Source organism: Micromesistius poutassou (assembly GCF_964030765.1).
Source record: "Micromesistius poutassou genome assembly, chromosome: 19".
Taxonomy (NCBI): Eukaryota; Metazoa; Chordata; class Actinopteri; order Gadiformes; family Gadidae; genus Micromesistius; species Micromesistius poutassou.
In genome coordinates this window covers 324,820-345,609 of record NC_140289.1, presented here as the reverse complement: position 1 = coordinate 345,609, position 20,790 = coordinate 324,820, and the positions used below count along the sequence as shown (strand labels likewise).

Below are 20,790 nucleotides of genomic sequence, written 5' to 3'. Positions count from 1 at the left end.
ACACACAAGACACAATACCAGCTACACACAAGACACAATACCAGCTACACACAAGACACAATACCAGCTACACACAAGACACAATACCAGCTACACACAAGACACAATACCAGCTACACACAAGACACAATACCAGCTACACACAAGACACAATACCAGCTACACACAAGACACAATACCAGCTACACACAAGACACAATACCAGCTACACACAAGACACAATACCAGCTACACACAAGACACAATACCAGCTACACACAAGACACAGTACCAGCTACACACAAGACACAGTACCAGCTACACACAAGACACAATACCAGCTACACACAAGACACAATACCAGCTACACACAAGACACAATACCAGCTACACACAAGACACAATACCAGCTACACACAAGACACATTACCAGCTACACACAAGACACAATACCAGCTACACACAAGACACAATACCAGCTACACACAAGACACAATACCAGCTACACACAAGACACAATACCAGCTACACACAAGACACAATACCAGCTACACACAAGACACAATACCAGCTACACACAAGACACAATACCAGCTACACACAAGACACAATACCAGCTACACACAAGACACAATACCAGCTACACACAAGACACAATACCAGCTACACACAAGACACAATACCAGCTACACACAGGACACAATACCAGCTACACACAAGACACAGTACCAGCTACACACAAGACACAATACCAGCTACACACAAGACACAATACCAGCTACACACAAGACACAATACCAGCTACACACAGGACACAGTACCAGCTACACACAAGACACAATACCAGCTACACACAAGACACAATACCAGCTACACACAAGACACAATACCAGCTACACACAGGACACAATACCAGCTACACACAGGACACAATACCAGCTACACACAAGACACAATACCAACTACACACAAGACACAATACCAGCTACACACAAGACACAATACCAGCTACACACAAGACACAATACCAGCTACACACAAGACACAATACCAGCTACACACAGGACACAATACCAGCTACACACAAGACACAATACCAGCTACACACAAGACACAATACCAGCTACACACAAGACACAATACCAGCTACACACAAGACACAATACCAGCTACACACAAGACACAATACCAGCTACACACAAGACACAATACCAGCTACACACAGGACACAGTACCAGCTACACACAAGACACAATACCAGCTACACACAAGACACAATACCAGCTACACACAAGACACAATACCAGCTACACACAGGACACAATACCAGCTACACACAGGACACAATACCAGCTACACACAAGACACAGTACCAGCTACACACAAGACACAATACCAGCTACACACAAGACACAATACCAGCTACACACAAGACACAATACCAGCTACACACAAGACACAATACCAGCTACACACAAGACACAATACCAGCTACACACAAGACACAATACCAGCTACACACAAGACACAATACCAGCTACACACAAGACACAATACCAGCTACACACAAGACACAATACCAGCTACACACAAGACACAATACCAGCTACACACAAGACACAATACCAGCTACACACAAGACACAATACCAGCTACACACAAGACACAATACCAGCTACACACAAGACACAATACCAGCTACACACAAGACACAATACCAGCTACACACAAGACACAATACCAGCTACACACAAGACACAATACCAGCTACACACAAGACACAATACCAGCTACACACAAGACACAATACCAGCTAGACACAGGACACAATACCAGCTACACACAAGACACAGTACCAGCTACACACAAGACACAATACCAGCTACACACAAGACACAATACCAGCTACACACAAGACACAATACCAGCTACACACAAGACACAATACCAGCTACACACAAGACACAATACCAGCTACACACAAGACACAATACCAGCTACACACAATACACAATACCAGCTACACACAAGACACAATACCAGCTACACACAAGACACAATACCAGCTACACAATACACAATACCAGCTACACACAAGACACAATACCAGCTACACACAATACCAGCTACACACAAGACACAATACCAGCTACACACGCTATAACTCTGCAGCACGGCAGCTTTCCATCACACACTCAGTCGGTCCTTGCAGTTACAGAATTACATCATCATGACATCATAGCTGCTGTGGTTGTACACACACACACACACACACACGCAGTGTGTGTTACTCACTCCTCCGCCTGTATGGAGTTGATGGGGGCGACGTAGTTACTGGGGATGTAGCCGCTGTTACCGGTAGAGAGAGAGCGAGCCTCCCACCAATCACCCTCACTGGAGAGAGAGAGAGAGAGAGAGAGAGAGAGAGAGAGAGAGAGAGAGAGAGAGAGAGAGAGAGAGAGAGAGAGAGAGAGAGAGAGAGAGAGAGAGAGAGAGAGAGAGAGAGAGAGAGAGAGAGAGAGAGAGAGAGAGAGCACAGACTGAAGGCTAGCATACATGCTCCGTCAGGCTAACATGCTTATTAGCTAATGTACCTGGTGTGCCAAGCTAACAGCTAATGTACATGCTAGGTTAGGCGTACAGTTAAAGTACATGCTACATCAGGCTATCGCACTACTAACAAGGAACGCACACGATACGTCAGGCTAACAGGCTAGCGTACATGCTACATCAAGCCAACAGGCTAAGGACTTATGTGTGTGGTATTCCAAGCTAACAGCTAACGTGTGTGCTACATCAGGCTAACAGGCTGAGGGCTAATGTACGTGCTACATCAGGCTAACAGGCTGAGGGCTAATGTACGTGCTACATCAGGCTAACAGGCTGGCAGCGGACGTACGTGCTGTTGGTGATCTGGAACTTCTCTCCTTTCTTGAAGCTCAGGTCGTCTTCTGTGCGAGAGCTGTAGTCGTACAACGCCACGAAGAGGGTCACTCCTGCTGAGCACAGTTCAGTCACCACTAACCCCAGGAACACTCACTAGAGAACAGTTCAGTCACCACTAACCCCAGGAACACTCACTAGAGAACAGTTCAGTCACCACTAACCCCGGGAACACTCACTAAAGAACAGTTCAGTCACTAGTACTAACCCCAGGAACACTCACATCACTTTGGAGAAGGAATATTATTCAGTTCTGGAGTAGCTGTAATATTTTGCCCATTTTCCTTTCTCTAGAATACCAATAACAGATACATAACAGCACATCCAGTAACCATGGTGACCGCCTCACCTGTGATGGGCGTAACCATGGTGACCGCCTCACCTGTGACGGGCGTTAACCATGGTGACCGCCTCACCTGTGCTTCCTCTGGACACGGTGCCTGTGTGCATGGAGGTGGTGACCCCCCCAAAGACCTGCCCGATCGGGGGGTGGTAGTTGTAGTTGGGGATGGCTCCGCCCCCGACCCTGGGGTAGGCGCTAGGCTCCGCCCCATAACCAGGCTGCGCTCCGTAGCCGTAGGAGGCGCTCGGAGGCACGACGCTATCAGCTGGGGTCAGCTTGTCCTTATCCTTGCAGTGTACACAGCCCATTGTAGTACACCTGTGGAGACACAGCCCGTTATAGTACACCTGTAGAGACACAGCCTGTTATAGTACACCTGTAGAGACCATTATAGTACACCTGTAGAGACACAGCCTGTTATAGTACACCTGTAGAGACCATTATAGTACACCTGTAGAGACCATTATAGTACACCTGTAGAGACACAGCCTGTTATAGTACACCTGTAGAGACCATTATAGTACACCTGTAGAGACCATTATAGTACACCTGTAGAGACACAGCCCGTTATAGTACACCTGTATACAGCCCATAATAGATGACCGGTAGAGACAGACAGACAGACAGACAGACAGACAGACAGACAGAACTAAAGTATGAGCTTGCTAGCTAAGTCACTCGTTTATTGAAAGGAGGAAAAGACGGCCGGTAAGAACGCAGAGGAACCAGGTGGAGTAGAGGGAGGGTGGGGTAGAGGGGGGGGTGGGGTAGAGGGGGGGTGGAGTAGAGGGAGGGTGGGGTAGAGGGGGGGTGGGGTAGAGGGGGGGTGGAGTAGAGGGAGGGTGGGGTAGAGGGGGGGAGACGCTCCACTGAAGGCTGGGATCCGTCTGTTTTAAGACGGAGCGATGGCGTCCGCCTACCGGTCTCTCTGGAAGGTTCCGGACCCGCTGACCGGACCTGAGGCCCCATGGACCAGTCTGACCCGGGTACCACGGGACGGCCCAGAGCTAGCCTCCTAGCACCCTAGCCTCCTAGCACCCTAGCCTCCTAGCACCCTAGCACCTATAGCAACTTAGCGCCCGAGCGTGCAGCAGCAGCACGGAGCAACACCTCCAGCAGCAGTAGCAGCAGGATGTGGCCGGCGTCGCCACGGAGACGCTGCCGTGAGTCATCTGAAACCCCAGACAGAGAAAAGCCCCGTGCTCCGGCAGCCTCTTCAGCACGTTGCTAGGTTACCACATCCCCCCCCCACCCCCCACCCCCCCCGTACCGCACACTTCCTGCCAGCGAGCGGGCAGACAGTCGTCATGCAGAAGGGGGCGGGGCTACGGTGTGTGTGTGTGTGTGTGTACCTGCTCGGGTTCTCTCTGTAGAACCTTTGTGTGTGTGTGTGTGTGTGTGTGTGTGTGTGTGTGTGTGTGTGTGTGTGTGTGTGTGTGTGTGTGTGTGTGTGTGTGTGTGTGTGATGTTCTCGCTAAAGGTGTGTGTAGAACCTTTGTGTATATCGACTAAACTAACTATCCAACTAACTACCTACTAAACTATCTAACTAACTACTGAGGGCCTGAGGACAGAGGAGGCTGAGGACAGAGGAGGCTGAGTGAGGACAGAGGAGGCTGAGGACAGAGGAGGCTGAGTGAGGACAGAGGAGGCTGAGGACAGAGGAGGCTGAGGACAGAGGAGGCTGAGTGAGGACAGAGGAGGCAGAGTGAGGACAGAGGAGGCAGAGTGAGGACAGAGGAGGCAGAGTGAGGACAGAGGAGGCTGAGTGAGGACAGAGGAGGCTGAGTGAGGACAGAGGAGGCTGAGTGAGGACAGAGGAGGCTGAGGACAGAGGAGGCAGAGTGAGGACAGAGGAGGCTGATTTAAGATGGCGCCTCTCCATCACACGACGCCTCGCTGGAAACAGGAAGTCATGTGACCACCAGATAAAGACAACAAGAGCGCCAGAGGGCCTGGTGCGGTACTGTCATGGTTTGGCGAGTTGCTAATAAACCTTCAGCTCTGTGACTCAACACACGCGCCGTCTTCACGTTCACTAAAGCTGACCCCACACTACAAGATAAATGTCCCGATATCGTGGCCGATTTGCCCCTTACGAGAATCGGGGTGGCGTTCCCATGGCAGCCGAATCGGGACGAAAATCGGCCAAGATTATCCTGTCTGCCGTAGTGTTCTCATAAACTTAAGACCTCCCGATCTCAAAATCGGGGTTATCCAACATGTTAGATATTTTCGGCATGTTGAGTGTGTAGTCAACATAATAGCGACGCACGCACACACAAACACACACGCAAAACACACACACACGTTGACCCGAAAATCGGCTGCGATTCTCGTTAAGTGTGTGGTGTACTCAGACTCAAAAATCGCATAAGATAAAAAAAATCGTGTAGTGTGGGGCAGCCTTTAGGAAGAAGAGCCACCGACGGCCGGGCTGATGAGAGGATGCGGACGATGGCAGATAATAGACGTGAGGAAGTGAGGACCAAAAGGAAGAGATTGTGTGACTGACAGGAAAGAGAAACAGATCGAGGTATAGATACGCGTCGGCCTCGTAGTTCCACTTTCAGCGCTGCAGTTCCTGCAGGTCGCCGTGCAGCAGAGCTCCTTCCATCCCTGTGAGGTTTCATAACAGAACCGGTCGTAACAGAACCGGTCAGCGAGATGAGGAACTGCTCAGACAGGACGACGGCCGCGGGCCGCACTGTACTGAGCACTGTAGGACATGTAGTACTATGTTGAGTAGTGTAGGACATGTAGTACTATGCTGAGTAGTGTAGGACATGTAGTACTATGTTGAGTAGTGTAGTACTATGTTGAGTAGTGTAGTACTATGTAGTACTATGCTGAGTAGTGTAGGACATGTAGTACTATGTTGAGTAGTGTAGTACTATGTTGAGTAGTGTAGTACATGTAGTACTATGTTGAGTAGTGTAGGACATGTAGTACTATGTTGAGTAGTGTAGTACTATGTTGAGTAGTGTAGTACTATGTAGTACTATGTTGAGTAGTGTAGTACTATGTAGTACTATGCTGAGTAGTGTAGGACATGTAGTACTATGTTGAGTAGTGTAGTACTATGTAGTACTATGTTGAGTAGTGTAGGACATGTAGTACTATGTTGAGTAGTGTAGTACTATGTAGTATTATGTTGAGTAGTGTAGTACTATGTTGAGTAGTGTAGTACTATGTAGTACTATGTTGAGTAGTGTAGTACTATGTAGTACTATGTTGAGTAGTGTAGTACTATGTTGAGTAGTGTAGTACTATGTTGAGTAGTGTAGTACTATGTTGAGTAGTGTAGTACTATGTTGAGTAGTGTAGTACTATGTAGTACTATGTTGAGTAGTGTAGTACTATGTTGAGTAGTGTAGTACTATGTAGTACTATGTTGAGTAGTGTAGTACTATGTTGAGTAGTGTAGTACTATGTAGTACTATGTTGAGTAGTGTAGGACATGTAGTACTATGTTGAGTAGTGTAGGACATGTAGTACTATGTTGAGTAGTGTAGTACTATGTTGAGTAGTGTAGTACTATGTTGAGTAGTGTAGTACATGTAGTACTATGTTGAGTAGTGTAGTACTATGTTGAGTAGTGTAGTACATGTAGTACTATGTTGAGTAGTGTAGTACTATGTTGAGTAGTGTAGTACATGTAGTACTATGTTGAGTAGTGTAGGACATGTAGTACTATGTTGAGTAGTGTAGTACATGTAGTACTATGTTGAGTAGTGTAGTACTATGTTGAGTAGTGTAGTACTATGTAGTACTATGCTGAGTAGTGTAGGACATGTAGTACTATGTTGAGTAGTGTAGTACTATGTAGTACTATGCTGAGTAGTGTAGTACATGTAGTACTATGTTGAGTAGTGTAGTATTATGTTGAGTAGTGTAGTACTATGTAGTACTATGTTGAGTAGTGTAGTACATGTAGTACTATGTTGAGTAGTGTAGGACATGTAGTACTATGTTGAGTAGTGTAGTACTATGTTGAGTAGTGTAGTACTATGTTGAGTAGTGTAGTACATGTAGTACTATGTAGTACTATGTTGAGTAGTGTAGTACTATGTTGAGTAGTGTAGTACATGTAGTACTATGTTGAGTAGTGTAGTACTATGTTGAGTAGTGTAGTACTATGTAGTACTATGTTGAGTAGTGTAGTACATGTAGTACTATGTTGAGTAGTGTAGGACATGTAGTACTATGTTGAGTAGTGTAGTACATGTAGTACTATGTTGAGTAGTGTAGGACATGTAGTACTATGTTGAGTAGTGTAGTACATGTAGTACTATGTTGAGTAGTGTAGTACTATGTTGAGTAGTGTAGTACATGTAGTACTATGTTGAGTAGTGTAGTACATGTAGTACTATGTTGAGTAGTGTAGTACTATGTTGAGTAGTGTAGTACATGTAGTACTATGTTGAGTAGTGTAGTACATGTAGTACTATGTTGAGTAGTGTAGTACTATGTTGAGTAGTGTAGTACATGTAGTACTATGTTGAGTAGTGTAGGACATGTAGTACTATGTTGAGTAGTGTAGTACTATGTTGAGTAGTGTAGTACATGTAGTACTATGTTGAGTAGTGTAGTACTATGTAGTACTATGTTGAGTAGTGTAGGACATGTAGTACTATGTTGAGTAGTGTAGTACATGTAGTACTATGTTGAGTAGTGTAGTACATGTAGTACTATGTTGAGTAGTGTAGTACATGTAGTACTATGTTGAGTAGTGTAGGACATGTAGTACTATGTTGAGTAGTGTAGGACATGTAGTACTATGTTGAGTAGTGTAGGACATGTAGTACTATGTTGAGTAGTGTAGGACATGTAGTACTATGTTGAGTAGTGTAGTACTATGTAAAGGTAGTGTAGTAAACATGTAGTACTTTGTTTGTTGTTCGTCTTGTAGTACTATGTTAAGTACTGTAGTACTTTCTTGGAGTAGTGTAGTACTATGTTCAATTCTGTAATACTGTCTTGTAGTACATGTAGTACTATGTTAAAGTACTGTACTAATTCCTTGTAGCACACGTAGTACCATGTTAAGTAGTGTAGTACTTTCTTGTAGTACATGTAGTACTATGTTAAAGTACTGTACTAATTCCTTGTAGCACACGTAGTACCATGTTAAGTAGTGTAGTACTTTCTTGTAGTACATGTAGTACTATGTTAAAGTACTGCAGTACTGTCTTGGAGTAGTGTAGTACTATCTCAAAACACTTTAGTCCTGACTTGTAGTACAGTCTTGGGAGTAACGTAGTGCTGTACTATAACTATACTGTAATGTACTGCACTAGTACTGTAATGTAGTACTGTACTATCACTATACTGTAATGTACTGCACTAGCACTGTAATGTAGTACTGTACTATTACTATACTGTAATGTACTGCACTAGTACTGTAATGTAGTACTGTACTATCACTATACTGTAATGTACTGCACTAGCACTGTAATGTAGTACTGTACTATCACTATACTGTAATGTACTGCACTAGCACTGTAACGCAGTACTACACTATGTCGTACTGTACTATTGTGGGTTTGACAGAATGCTATTCATCAGTGCTTCAACGCGACGGAGCCCGGAGGAATGCTCGATGCTGATTGGTCCGCGAGGGCCCCCGTCTACGCCCTGCTGCTGCGTGGAGTCCGAGGGTCCGACCACTGAGCTGCTACATTCACGGAGACCCCCTGATGATGCATTCAAAGTCTTGTTTGCCACGGCCGGAAATCCATGAACACAAGTGTGTGGATTCTTCTGCGGTAAACAAAAGCTCTGTCTCTCTCTCCCCGTGGCCTTCATACATATTTAATGAGCCCCTCGCCGCGGGGTCGTCCGCCAGCGACCGCGTGGCCCCCGGTGGCGAAAGGCCGAGCGAGCTAAAGGCCACCTCCTGGCCCCACAATGGCTGCCCTGTGCTGCCGCCGCCGCCGCCGCCGCTGCCGCCGCTGCTGGGGAGGCACCCGGAGACTGACCCTCGCTGCTGCAGAGGCAACAAGCGCACGTCAGACAACAGCGCACGTGAGACACCAAGCGCACGTGAGACAACAGCGCACGTCAGACAACAGCGCACGTGAGACAACAGCGCACGTGAGACAACAGCGCACGTCAGACACCAAGCGCACGTCAGCGCACACTGAGACCCTTGCTGCGGCAGAGACCAGTGCATGTGAGAAAACAGTGCACGTGTCATAACAGCGCACGTATCACACCAGCGCACGTGAGACACAAACACACGTAGAGACACCAGCGTGGGTAGAGACACCAGCATACCAGAGACACCAGCGCACCAGAGACACCAGCGCACCAGAGACACCAGCGTGGGTAGAGACACCAGCGTACCAGAGACACCAGCGCACCAGAGACACCAGCGCACCAGAGACACCAGCGTACCAGAGACACCAGCGCACCAGAGACACCAGCGCACCAGAGACACCAGTGTACCAGAGACACCAGCGCACCAGAGACACCAGTGTACCAGAGACACCAGCGTGGGTAGAGACACCAGCGTACCAGAGACACCAGCGCACCAGAGACACCAGTGTACCAGAGACACCAGCGTGGGTAGAGACAACAGCGTACCAGAGACACCAGCGCACCAGAGACAACAGCGTACCAGAGACACCAGCGCACCAGAGACACCAGCGCACCAGAGACACCAGCGCACCAGAGACACCAGCGTGGGTAGAGACACCAGCGTACCAGAGACACCAGCGTACCAGAGACACCAGCGTGGGTAGAGACACCAGCGCACCAGAGACACCAGCGTACCAGAGACACCAGCGTGGGTAGAGACACCAGCGTACGAGAGACACCAGCGCACCAGAGACACCAGCGTGGGTAGAGACACCAGCGTACGAGAGACACCAGCGCACCAGAGACACCAGCGTGGGTAGAGACACCAGCGTACCAGAGACACCAGCGTACCAGAGACACCAGCGTGGGTAGAGACACCAGCGTACCAGAGACACCAGCGTACCAGAGACACCAGCGTCGTAGAGACACCAGCGTACCAGAGACACCAGCGTACCAGAGACACCAGCGTGGGTAGAGACACCAGCGTACCAGAGACACCAGCGTGGGTAGAGACACCAGCGTGGGTAGAGACACCAGCGTACCAGAGACACCAGCGTACCAGAGACACCAGCGTGGGTAGAGACACCAGCGTACCAGAGACACCAGCGTACCAGAGACACCAGCGTGGGTAGAGACACCAGCGTACCAGAGACACCAGCGCACCAGAGACACCAGCGTGGGTAGAGACACCAGCGTGGGTAGAGACACCAGCGTGGGTAGAGACACCAGCGCACCAGAGACACCAGCGTGCGTAGAGACACCAGCGTGGGTAGAGACACCAGCGTACCAGAGACACCAGCGCACCAGAGACACCAGCGTGGGTAGAGACACCAGCGTACCAGAGACACCAGCGTGGGTAGAGACACCAGCGTACCAGAGACACCAGCGTACCAGAGACACCAGCGTGGGTAGAGACACCAGTGTACCAGAGACACCAGCGCACCAGAGACACCAGCATGCGTAGAGACACCAGCGTACCAGAGACACCAGCGCACCAGAGACACCAGCGTACCAGAGACACCAGTGTACCAGAGACACCAGCGCACCAGAGACACCAGCATGCGTAGAGACACCAGCGCACCAGAGACACCAGCGTGGGTAGAGACACCAGCGTACCAGAGACACCAGCGTACCAGAGACACCAGCGTGCGTAGAGACACCAGCGTACCAGAGACACCAGCGTACCAGAGACACCAGCGCACCAGAGACACCAGCGTGGGTAGAGACACCAGCGTGGGTAGAGACACCAGTGTACCAGAGACACCAGCGCACCAGAGACACCAGCGTGGGTAGAGACACCAGCGTACCAGAGACACCAGCGTACCAGAGACACCGGCGTGCGTAGAGACACCAGCGTGGGTAGAGACACCAGTGTACCAGAGACACCAGCGCACCAGAGACACCAGCGTGGGTAGAGACACCAGTGTGGGTAGGGAGACCAGAGTACCAGAGACACCAGCGTACCAGAGCCACCAGCGCACCAGAGACACCAGCGTGGGTAGAGACACCAGCGCACCAGAGACACCAGCGCACCAGAGACACCAGCGTACCAGAGACACCAGCGTATCAGAGACACCAGCGTGGGTCGGGAGGTGGGGCAGAGGCGTTGAGATGGTGGAGATCATGTGAGACAGGTACATCACTTCCTGCTTCTGTTAACCTTTGAGACAAACTGAACTAGTGGAGAAGATGAACCTTTGAGACAAACAGACTCGTTTAGAAGTTTAAGGCCCTGTCCCATTTCTCCCCCCTTAAAACTTCCCCTTGGTTTGGAGTACCCCTCAACAGTAAACCTTCCACTCCGTTTTAAGCCTGCCCTTGCTCCCTACAGTAATAAGACACCCTACCCCTACACGAGAACGCGCGAAATCTAGGGTTAGGGCAAAAATCGAGGGTTAGGGGAGGTATTGGGACGGAAATGAGGTCGAACAATCTCCAGCGTTCACTGAGGAGACAATGAGGACGTCCGAGAGGAACGTGGATCTGAGAACGCAGAGAGCAATGAACTCTGATCAGGTAACTCACTTCCTGTTCACAGATGACAGCCAATAGACAACTAGTCTAGTCTCAATCTTCTGAACTCTAGTCTGGTTGTCTGAAAGGTTCATATTAAAGAGAACTAGACTAGTGGAGAAGATTAACCTTTTTGGCAACTAAACTAGTTGGTTGAGAAGATAAAACTCTTAAGACAACTCGACTAGTACAGAAGATGGACCTTTTTAGAAAACCCCTAAATGTCTTCCCCCTGTGTGTCTGCGGGGACGAGGTCAGTAAACCCCCAGCGTTCACCGAGGAGACAACGGGAACGTCAGAGAGGAACGTGGATCTGAGAACGCAGAGAGCAATGAACTCTGATCAGGTAACTCACTTCCCCCCCCCCCAGACCTCAGAGACAACTGGACTGGTTTGGAAGAGGGACCGTTCAGACAAGTGGTCAGATGAGAAGATTAACCTTTTAGAAAACATCTAAACTACTTACTCACGTAGTACTGTTTTAATGACCTCAGAAAGTCATTAAAGAAGTTCACTGAGCGACTCAAACCAGATCAAATACTGGATAAGAAATACAAAGGCTCTATAATAATAATAATAATAATATAAAGACAGTATATGAATATATATTAATATACTAGCATCAACTATAATAACTATGAGTACATTTACCGTACTACAATTAGTGTTGTTAATACTGTAAACAGAGCCCACACGGCTACTGACACACACATCTTATCTTCACCGTATCGTTTGGGATAGGATTTATTTTAAATAAATTAATACAAAGTGTGATGTCTCAGTGAGTAGTGGGTACACATTGAGAAGCGTGCACACACACACACACACACACACACAGTATCATCAGTACACAATGAACACACACACACACGCGCGCGCACACACACACACACACACACACACACACACACACACACACACACACACACACACACACACACACACACACACACACACACACACACACACACACACACACACACACACACACACACACACACAGTATCATCAGTACACAATGAACACACACACACACACACACACACACACACACACACACACACACACACACACACACACACAGTATCATCAGTACACAATGAACACACAGACACACACACACACACACACACACTATCATCAGTACACAATGAACACACACACACGTCACAAATACACACACGCACACACCCCCGCCCGCCCCCCCCCCCCCCCACACACACACACAGACACATTTTAAGGGTATTCGCGTACAGTCCGCTACACTATCAAGTAGCCATCATTGTGTGCGTGTGGCTGCCATTGATGCTCTGTCTGAATCAGAATGATATCCAATATAGAAACACATCATATGTAATAGATAAACACATCAACATGAACGTGAGCGTGGAAGCGTCTTACCGCGTCTAGGATCCCGTCGCCCTGTGTCCCATCGCGACACCAGCGGAACGCTTCTGATTCTGTCGCTCGGAGACTGACAGGAACGGCGACCAATAGCAGGCCGAGGCTGCTCCCTGCGCCCCTCTCAATAAGCCACCTCCTTCATTATGATTCTCGGTCTAGATCCATATATAGCTATCTATATATATATTTATTTGTAAATATGCATTATAGTATAGTTTCTTTAGGACAATATGTCTCTCTCTCTCTCGATAGAGATGACCTAGGCCTATATGTATAGCCATATTATCTTTTTATCTATGTATGTATATCTTTATAATGTATTTTTTTTAATATATATATATCTGTAACTATATTAGGCCTTGTATATTGACCGAATTAGGCCTAGCTATATCATTGATATAGGAATTTAGCTATATTATATAGATATGTTATATATCTATCCAACCATATTATCTATAGCGCTATATCTCTTTATCTACATATATAGAGAGATATATTATATATATAATATATCGAAATAATATATATATATATATATAACTATATACTAACTATATATGATCTATTGTCCACTCCTAATAAAAATATCTAGTCATATATCTCTTTATTATCTATAGATATAATATATAAATAAATTACTATTATCTACAGTCTTACATCTCTAGTTGTATCTATATACTAGTACTTCGCATAGCATATATAGTCTATACGTAGTTTATACTGAAACGGCCAGAAAACACGACCGTTTTGTATCTAACTTGATAGTTGAGCGCCATCTGGTGTCTACAAATGGAATTAGTCCATCATATATTAACATATCAACAGACCCACCCAGGGAGGCTGTCTTTGTTGCGTACCGGGAATGGGTTAACCTAGCGATTGTTAGTGCTTGGCGCTTGGTTCTATGAAATTCTTATTATTGTAACAGCTATTATTAACAGCTATATTGTTGTTTCCCTTTAGTCTGATAAATGTACTTATTGTGAATCGCTTTGGATAAAAAGCGTTTGCTAAACACCCTAAATGTAAATGTAAGCACAAGATTCCCTTTTTAACAAATCAGCAAAGAAACAACATGAGGATAAATGTTTTATTGTACAGACTTAATAACTTAACTCCCAAGGTCACTGTTACATGGTAGGCCTACATCGTTACATGATAGCTTCATTGTTGCATGGTAGTCCTACATCATTGCATGGTAGGCCTACATCGTTAGTAGTCCTACATCACTGCATGGTAGTCCTACATCGTCAGTAGTCCTACATCACTGCATGGTAGTCCTACATCGTTACATGGTAGACATGGCATATATAGAAACATTGAAACAATATATCCCTGTCGGTGCAGTAAAGACGTTCATAGAACCAAGTGCAAGTACAAACAATCACCAGGCTGACCCCATTCCCCGTATACAGCAGTGATAGCTAGCTACTGCAGAGGCTACACAATTAAGTACATGCTACACAATTAAGTACTATGAATAAATACAACGTACATTAAGTGCGTACAGTAGTGGGCGGGGGGGGGGGACTGGATGGCTACGCAGAGTCTAGATTAACAGGTGAGTTTTGAGTCTTTTGCAGAAGCTGGTGAGCGACTCTGCAACTCTGCGGTCCTGACATCCTGACGACCGCGTTATAGGCCAGTGGCATCATCCTGAATCTGATAGGAGCTGCTACAGGGAGCCAGTGGAGGGCCCGGAGGAGGGGGTGACGTGGGGGGATTGAGGCAGGTTGAACACGAGGCGCGCTGCCGCGTTCTGGATACGCTGCAAAGGTTTAATCGCGGCGGCAGGGAGTCCAGCCGGGAGAGAGTTGCAGTAGTCAGTAGTAGTTAATACTTCAGAACAAAAGGTGACATAAAAAAAGAACATGCATAGGTCCGTATTTGTGTCCTTGTTTGGAATGTTCAAAATGCTGCGTTCGCAACTACAATACCACTGTAGTACAACTACAATACCACTGTAGTACAACTACAATACCACTGTAGTACAACTACAATAACACTGTAGTACAACTACAATACCACTGTAGTACAACTACAATACCACTGTAGTACAACTACAATACCGCTTTAGTACAACTACAATACCACTGTAGTACAACTACAATACCACTGTAGTACAACTACAATACCGCTTTAGTACAACTACAATACCGCTTTAGTACAACTACAATACCACTGTAGTACAACTACAATACCACTGTAGTACAACTACAACACCACTGTAGTACAACTGCAATACCACTGTAGTACAACTACAATACCACTGTAGTACAACTGCAATACCACTGTAGTACAACTACAATACCACTGTAGTACAACTGCAATACCACTTTAGTACAACTACAATACCACTGTAGTACAACTACAACACAAGTACAACACAAAACACACTGGTGCTCTCACTTAGATCCTCGCTGTGGTGATGACGTCATCACAGGCAGGGCGAGCAGTGTAGGGGGCGGGGCTTGGCGCGATCCGTCTCCTCAATGGCCAATCAGAGAGCTGCACAAATGATGTTCATTCTGTACATTTCTTTTTCTTCTGGTCTGGTCTTTCTTTCTCTTTTTTCATATTCTGTACATTCTGTCCAAAGGTATATGTATGATTGTGTATAAGACCGTAGTGCATATACCAGGGCTATTCAATTAATTTGAGACTGGGGCCAGTTCATCAAACTGAAGCAAAACAAGGGGCCGGAGAATATGACTAATCACGGTAACAAATAAAGAAATGAACACAGCATATGGGAGTCGATATATTCTATTTTTTTATGCAGAACAACATGCACATTATGATGCATTAAGACACATGGGCCCAAGGCATTGTTACATTCAAATTCAAATGTCCCATTCAAACTGTCCCCTTTCTAAAACAGAAGTGCAGCTAATTGGTAACTGAATACAACTCAAACTTTTTTCCTTCTAAAAAATAAAACGGACTGCCCCATAAATTCACACATGAACTACTGCTGTTCTCACTTTTGTCTATTTTGAACATGAATCACCAGCAATATCACAGATATTTAAGATTGCACTCATTTGAGTGACAGGAAGCAACAAAGACTAAAACCAAAGTGCACAGTATGGTGCAAATTACATCACTCAGTTTAGGTGAGCAATATTCTATATTTAGAATTACATTCATAGGCTATAACTGACAAACAACTTCACCACCAACAAATGGAACAATAAAACAATAAAAAACAAACTGGCATAATATGCCTCTGATTAGAATTAAACGTAACCGTGGAGAACAACTTGGATTCGGCGCGCGTCAACATGTTGGTGACGGACGCTGCGTAATAACGAAGCGAGGCACAAGTAACGTCTTTGCATAATACACAGTACAACGGCAATGCACACACACAATGCTCACACACATCTCAAACATTGTTTATAGGCGTCACCTACTGGCGCATGAAGGTACAACACACAAACAAATGTATCCGCTCTACCTCCATTATCGCTTTTTTTCCGCCAGCTGTTTACGGACGTGTCTGCCGAATATACGGATTGGCTCATATGTAATAACACTTCAAGGGCCACTACAAAATATCTCGGGGGCCGGATCCGGCCCACGGGCGAGCCAATTGAAGGCATATACCATATATGTATATTGTATATAAGACCATAACTTGTGTGCTTGTCTGTATTGTCTATGTGTCCCAATGTATTTATAGTATGCAGCCTTGTGTCTATATATTTATATTATATATCTATATATGTATATTTATATTTTATATGTATATTTACTTATGTTTGCTTAGTGTCTATATTGTATATGTCTACCTGTCTGAGAGAGTTAACACCTACCGAGTCAAATTCCATGTATGTGAACACACTTGGCCATTAAAGCCGAATTTTGATTCTGATCCTGAGAGAAGAACCGCTGACTCAACCACCAATCACAACGAGCCAGGCCTAACCTCGGGTCGGTGGCCCTCTTCCACTTCTTCGATGGTTTCAAGCAGTGGCTTATTGGCTGTCTCGGGCAGCAGCAGGGTGAGGCCAGAGCCAATCAGAGTGCACAGACCGAAGAGGATCATGGGAGTTTGCACATGGTAGTCCTTCAGGAGGTGCACCAGGGGAGCCAGGACTCCCCCTACCCTACCCCACATGGACCCCATCCCGATCCCATTCTGCCTGGAACACACACAGAGAGCCAACCTCAGACACACAGAGCCAACCTCAGACACAGAGCCAACCTCAGACACACAGAGCCAACCTCAGACACACAGAGCTAACCTCAGACACACAGAGCCAACCTCAGACACACAGACCCAACCTCAGACACACAGACCCAACCTCAGACACACAGAGCCAACCTCAGACACACAGAGCCAACCTCAGACACACAGAGCCAACCTCAGACACACAGAGCCAACCTCAGACACACAGAGCCAACCTCAGACACACAGAGCCAACCTCAGACACACAGAGAGCCAACCTCAGACACACAGAGCCAACCTCAGACACACAGAGAGCCAACCTCAGACACACAGAGCCAACCTCAGACACACAGAGCCAACCTCAGACACACAGAGCCAACCTCAGACACACACAGAGCCAACCTCAGACACACACAGAGCCAACCTCAGACACACAGAGCCAACCTCAGACACAGACCCAACCTCAGACACACAGAGAGCCAACCTCAGACACACAGAGCCAACCTCAGACACAGAGCCAACCTCAGACACACAGAGCCAACCTCAGACACACAGAGCTAACCTCAGACACACAGAGCCAACCTCAGACACACAGACCCAACCTCAGACACACAGAGCCAACCTCAGACACACAGAGCTAACCTCAGACACACAGAGCCAACCTCAGACACACAGACCCAACCTCAGACACACAGACCCAACCTCAGACACACAGAGCCAACCTCAGACACACAGAGCCAACCTCAGACACACAGAGCCAACCTCAGACACACAGAGCCAACCTCAGACACACAGAGCCAACCTCAGACACACAGAGAGCCAACCTCAGACACACAGAGCCAACCTCAGACACACAGAGCCAACCTCAGACACACAGAGAGCCAACCTCAGACACACAGAGCCAACCTCAGACACACAGAGCCAACCTCAGACACACAGAGCCAACCTCAGACACACACAGAGCCAACCTCAGACACACACAGAGCCAACCTCAGACACACAGAGCCAACCTCAGACACAGACCCAACCTCAGACACACAGAGAGCCAACCTCAGACACACAGAGCCAACCTCAGACACACAGAGAGCCAACCTCAGACACACAGAGCCAACCTCAGACACACAGAGCCAACCTCAGACACAGACCCATCCTGAGACTCAGAGATCCAGACCGATCCTGATCAATAGAAACATCTAGAGGGACCAACCTTATGACTGTGGGGAAGATGTCCGCTGAGTAGATGTAGATCACAGACATGGACGACGTCGCCCCAAACTTCCCCAGCAAGCCGATCGCCATCCGCACGGAGGTCAACTCTGGAGGTCACAGAGGTCAAGGATCAACAACACCAACTAGCACTAAGCAGGCGCTTTCAGCCAAAGCGACTAAAAGGGTTCCAGATCCAAAGGCCCGGGTACTCAGGGGGTACAGACAGCATATACTGTATGGGCGGCGGAGAGACAGAGCGGGTTGGCTGGGAACCGGGAGGCTGCTAGTGTGGAGGTGTTTCCCCTGAGCGAGACGCCCTCACCCTGACTGCTCCTGACCCGCTGGCTGTCGCCCTGCGTGGCTGACTCGGTGTGTGAATGTGGGCATGAATGGGTGAATGTGATGCAATATTGTGAAGCGCTTTGAGTGGCCACTGGTTAGAAAAGCGCTGCATAAATACAGTCCATTTACCATCTATCTACTGCTGCTCTACTGTAACAGACCTCAGTGTCTGTAGATACGTCCATGTCAGACAGAGGTACCTTCACCGTGGGGGACCAGGACCAGGACCAGGCAGGCCAGCGCCCCCAGCCCCAGGGAGCCGGCCTGGGTCAGCCTCCTGGAGCGGTTGACGGTGAACAGGACCATGACGCGGGCTGGGATCTCCACCAGACCGAACAGCAGGTGGCCCAGGTAGAGGTTGTCCTCAAAGTCAGAGATGTTTAAAGCCATGCCGTAGTAGATAAAGACAGTCACAAACCTGGAGACAGATCATTAAGCTGAGGGTCAGACAGACAGACAGTCAGACAGACAGACAGAGTCAGAGAGACAGACGTGAGCGTACCATAGGTAGAACACGATGAGGGACTGTTTCCTCATGCTGGGCGTCCTGACCAGGTCCACGAGGGTGTGCCGCCTCACCTCCACTGTGTCATTGCCAAACAGCTGCAGAGTACGGAAGGCTGGACATCACCACTTTAAACTGGAAAGGCCCCTAACACCCAACCCCTAACCCTGACTCTTCACACTGGAAAATACCCCTAACCCCCAACCCCTAACCCCCAACCCCTAACCCGACGAGGGGTGCCGATTCACCCCTGAGGACAACGGGCAACGGGTCTGGGGTTCTGGTGTCGCTGGAGACCGGACAAATTGGATTCACATGCCGATATCTGTTTGTAAATACAACCCTGGTTGATAAGTAAGGAGTAGTGGTGAGCAGGGTGGTGATCAGCAGTAACTGGAGTAGTGGTGGGCAGGGTGGTGATCAGCAGTAACTGGAGTAGTGGTGGGCAGGGTGGTGATCAGCAGTAACTGGAGTAGTGGTGGGCAGGGTGGTGATCAGTAGTAACTGGAGTAGTGGTGGGCAGTAACTGGAGTAGTGGTGGGCAGTAACTGGAGCAGTGGTGGGCAGTAACTGGAGTAGTGGTGGGCAGGGTGGTGATCAGTAGTAACTGGAGTAGTGGTGGGCAGGGTGGTGATCAGTAACTGGAGCAGTGGTGGGCAGGGTGGTGGGCAGTAACTGGAGTAGTGGTGGGCAGGGTGGTGATCAGTAGTAACTGGAGCAGTGGTGGGCAGGGTGGTGATCAGTAACCTGCTGCATGTCGAGGTCTTCCTGGAGCGGCCTCCCGTTGAGCCGGGCCGCCTGGCGGATCAGAAGGTGGGCCTCCTCCTCCCTCTGGTTGGCCAGCAGCCAGCGGGCCGACCTGGGCAGGACCCTGCGGACATCACACATACCAGTAGCACCTCAAACCCCATGATCAACTCAAGGGTGCGGCAGCTATAAGCTTTGCTTCAGCCGCAACCCTTTTCGACCAGCTGTATAGTATTTGTTACTACCTTGAATTTGTTTTGTTGAAATTTTGATGCTGTGATCGAAATAAACACTCATTCATTCATTCATAACTCATTATCACCTCGACCACCGTGATCAACTCATTATCACCTCGACCACCATGATCAACTCATTATCACCTCGACCACCATGATCAACTCATTATCACCTCAACCACCATGATCACCTAATTATCACCTCGACCACCATGATCAACTCATTATCACCTCGACCACCATGATCACCTCATTATCACCTCGACCACCATGATCACCTCATTATCACCTCAACCACCATGATCACCTCATT

General features: G+C 47.7%; 2 protein-coding genes across 3 annotated transcripts; both read right to left on the bottom strand.

The window, feature by feature from the left end:
* Positions 1-2,095: 2,095 nt before the first annotated feature.
* On the bottom strand, positions 2,096-13,324 carry LOC311364070 (tyrosine-protein kinase Fyn-like). 2 transcript variants are annotated; one of them, XM_084484077.1, is made up of 4 exons: positions 13,262-13,324; positions 3,339-3,583; positions 2,879-2,978; positions 2,096-2,373 (listed from the first exon to the last, which is right to left on the bottom strand). In XM_084484077.1, exons 2-4 carry the CDS (start codon positions 3,571-3,573, stop codon positions 2,271-2,273), a joined length of 438 nt encoding a protein of 145 aa, XP_084340203.1. In that variant the 5' UTR covers positions 3,574-3,583; positions 13,262-13,324; the 3' UTR covers positions 2,096-2,270. The 2 variants fall into 2 exon arrangements, with proteins under 2 accessions (XP_084340203.1, XP_084340204.1); XM_084484078.1 differs by having other exon boundaries at positions 2,099-2,373; positions 2,879-2,975.
* On the bottom strand, positions 5,835-20,749 carry LOC311364199 (solute carrier family 22 member 13-like; the record flags this gene model as incomplete). The annotated part of the gene is made up of 8 exons (XM_084484210.1): positions 5,835-5,884; positions 9,089-9,254; positions 17,196-17,412; positions 18,646-18,754; positions 19,190-19,407; positions 19,492-19,592; positions 20,242-20,365; positions 20,727-20,749. 8 exons carry the CDS (start codon positions 20,747-20,749, stop codon positions 5,835-5,837), a joined length of 1,008 nt encoding a protein of 335 aa, XP_084340336.1.
* Positions 20,750-20,790: the final 41 nt, after the last annotated feature.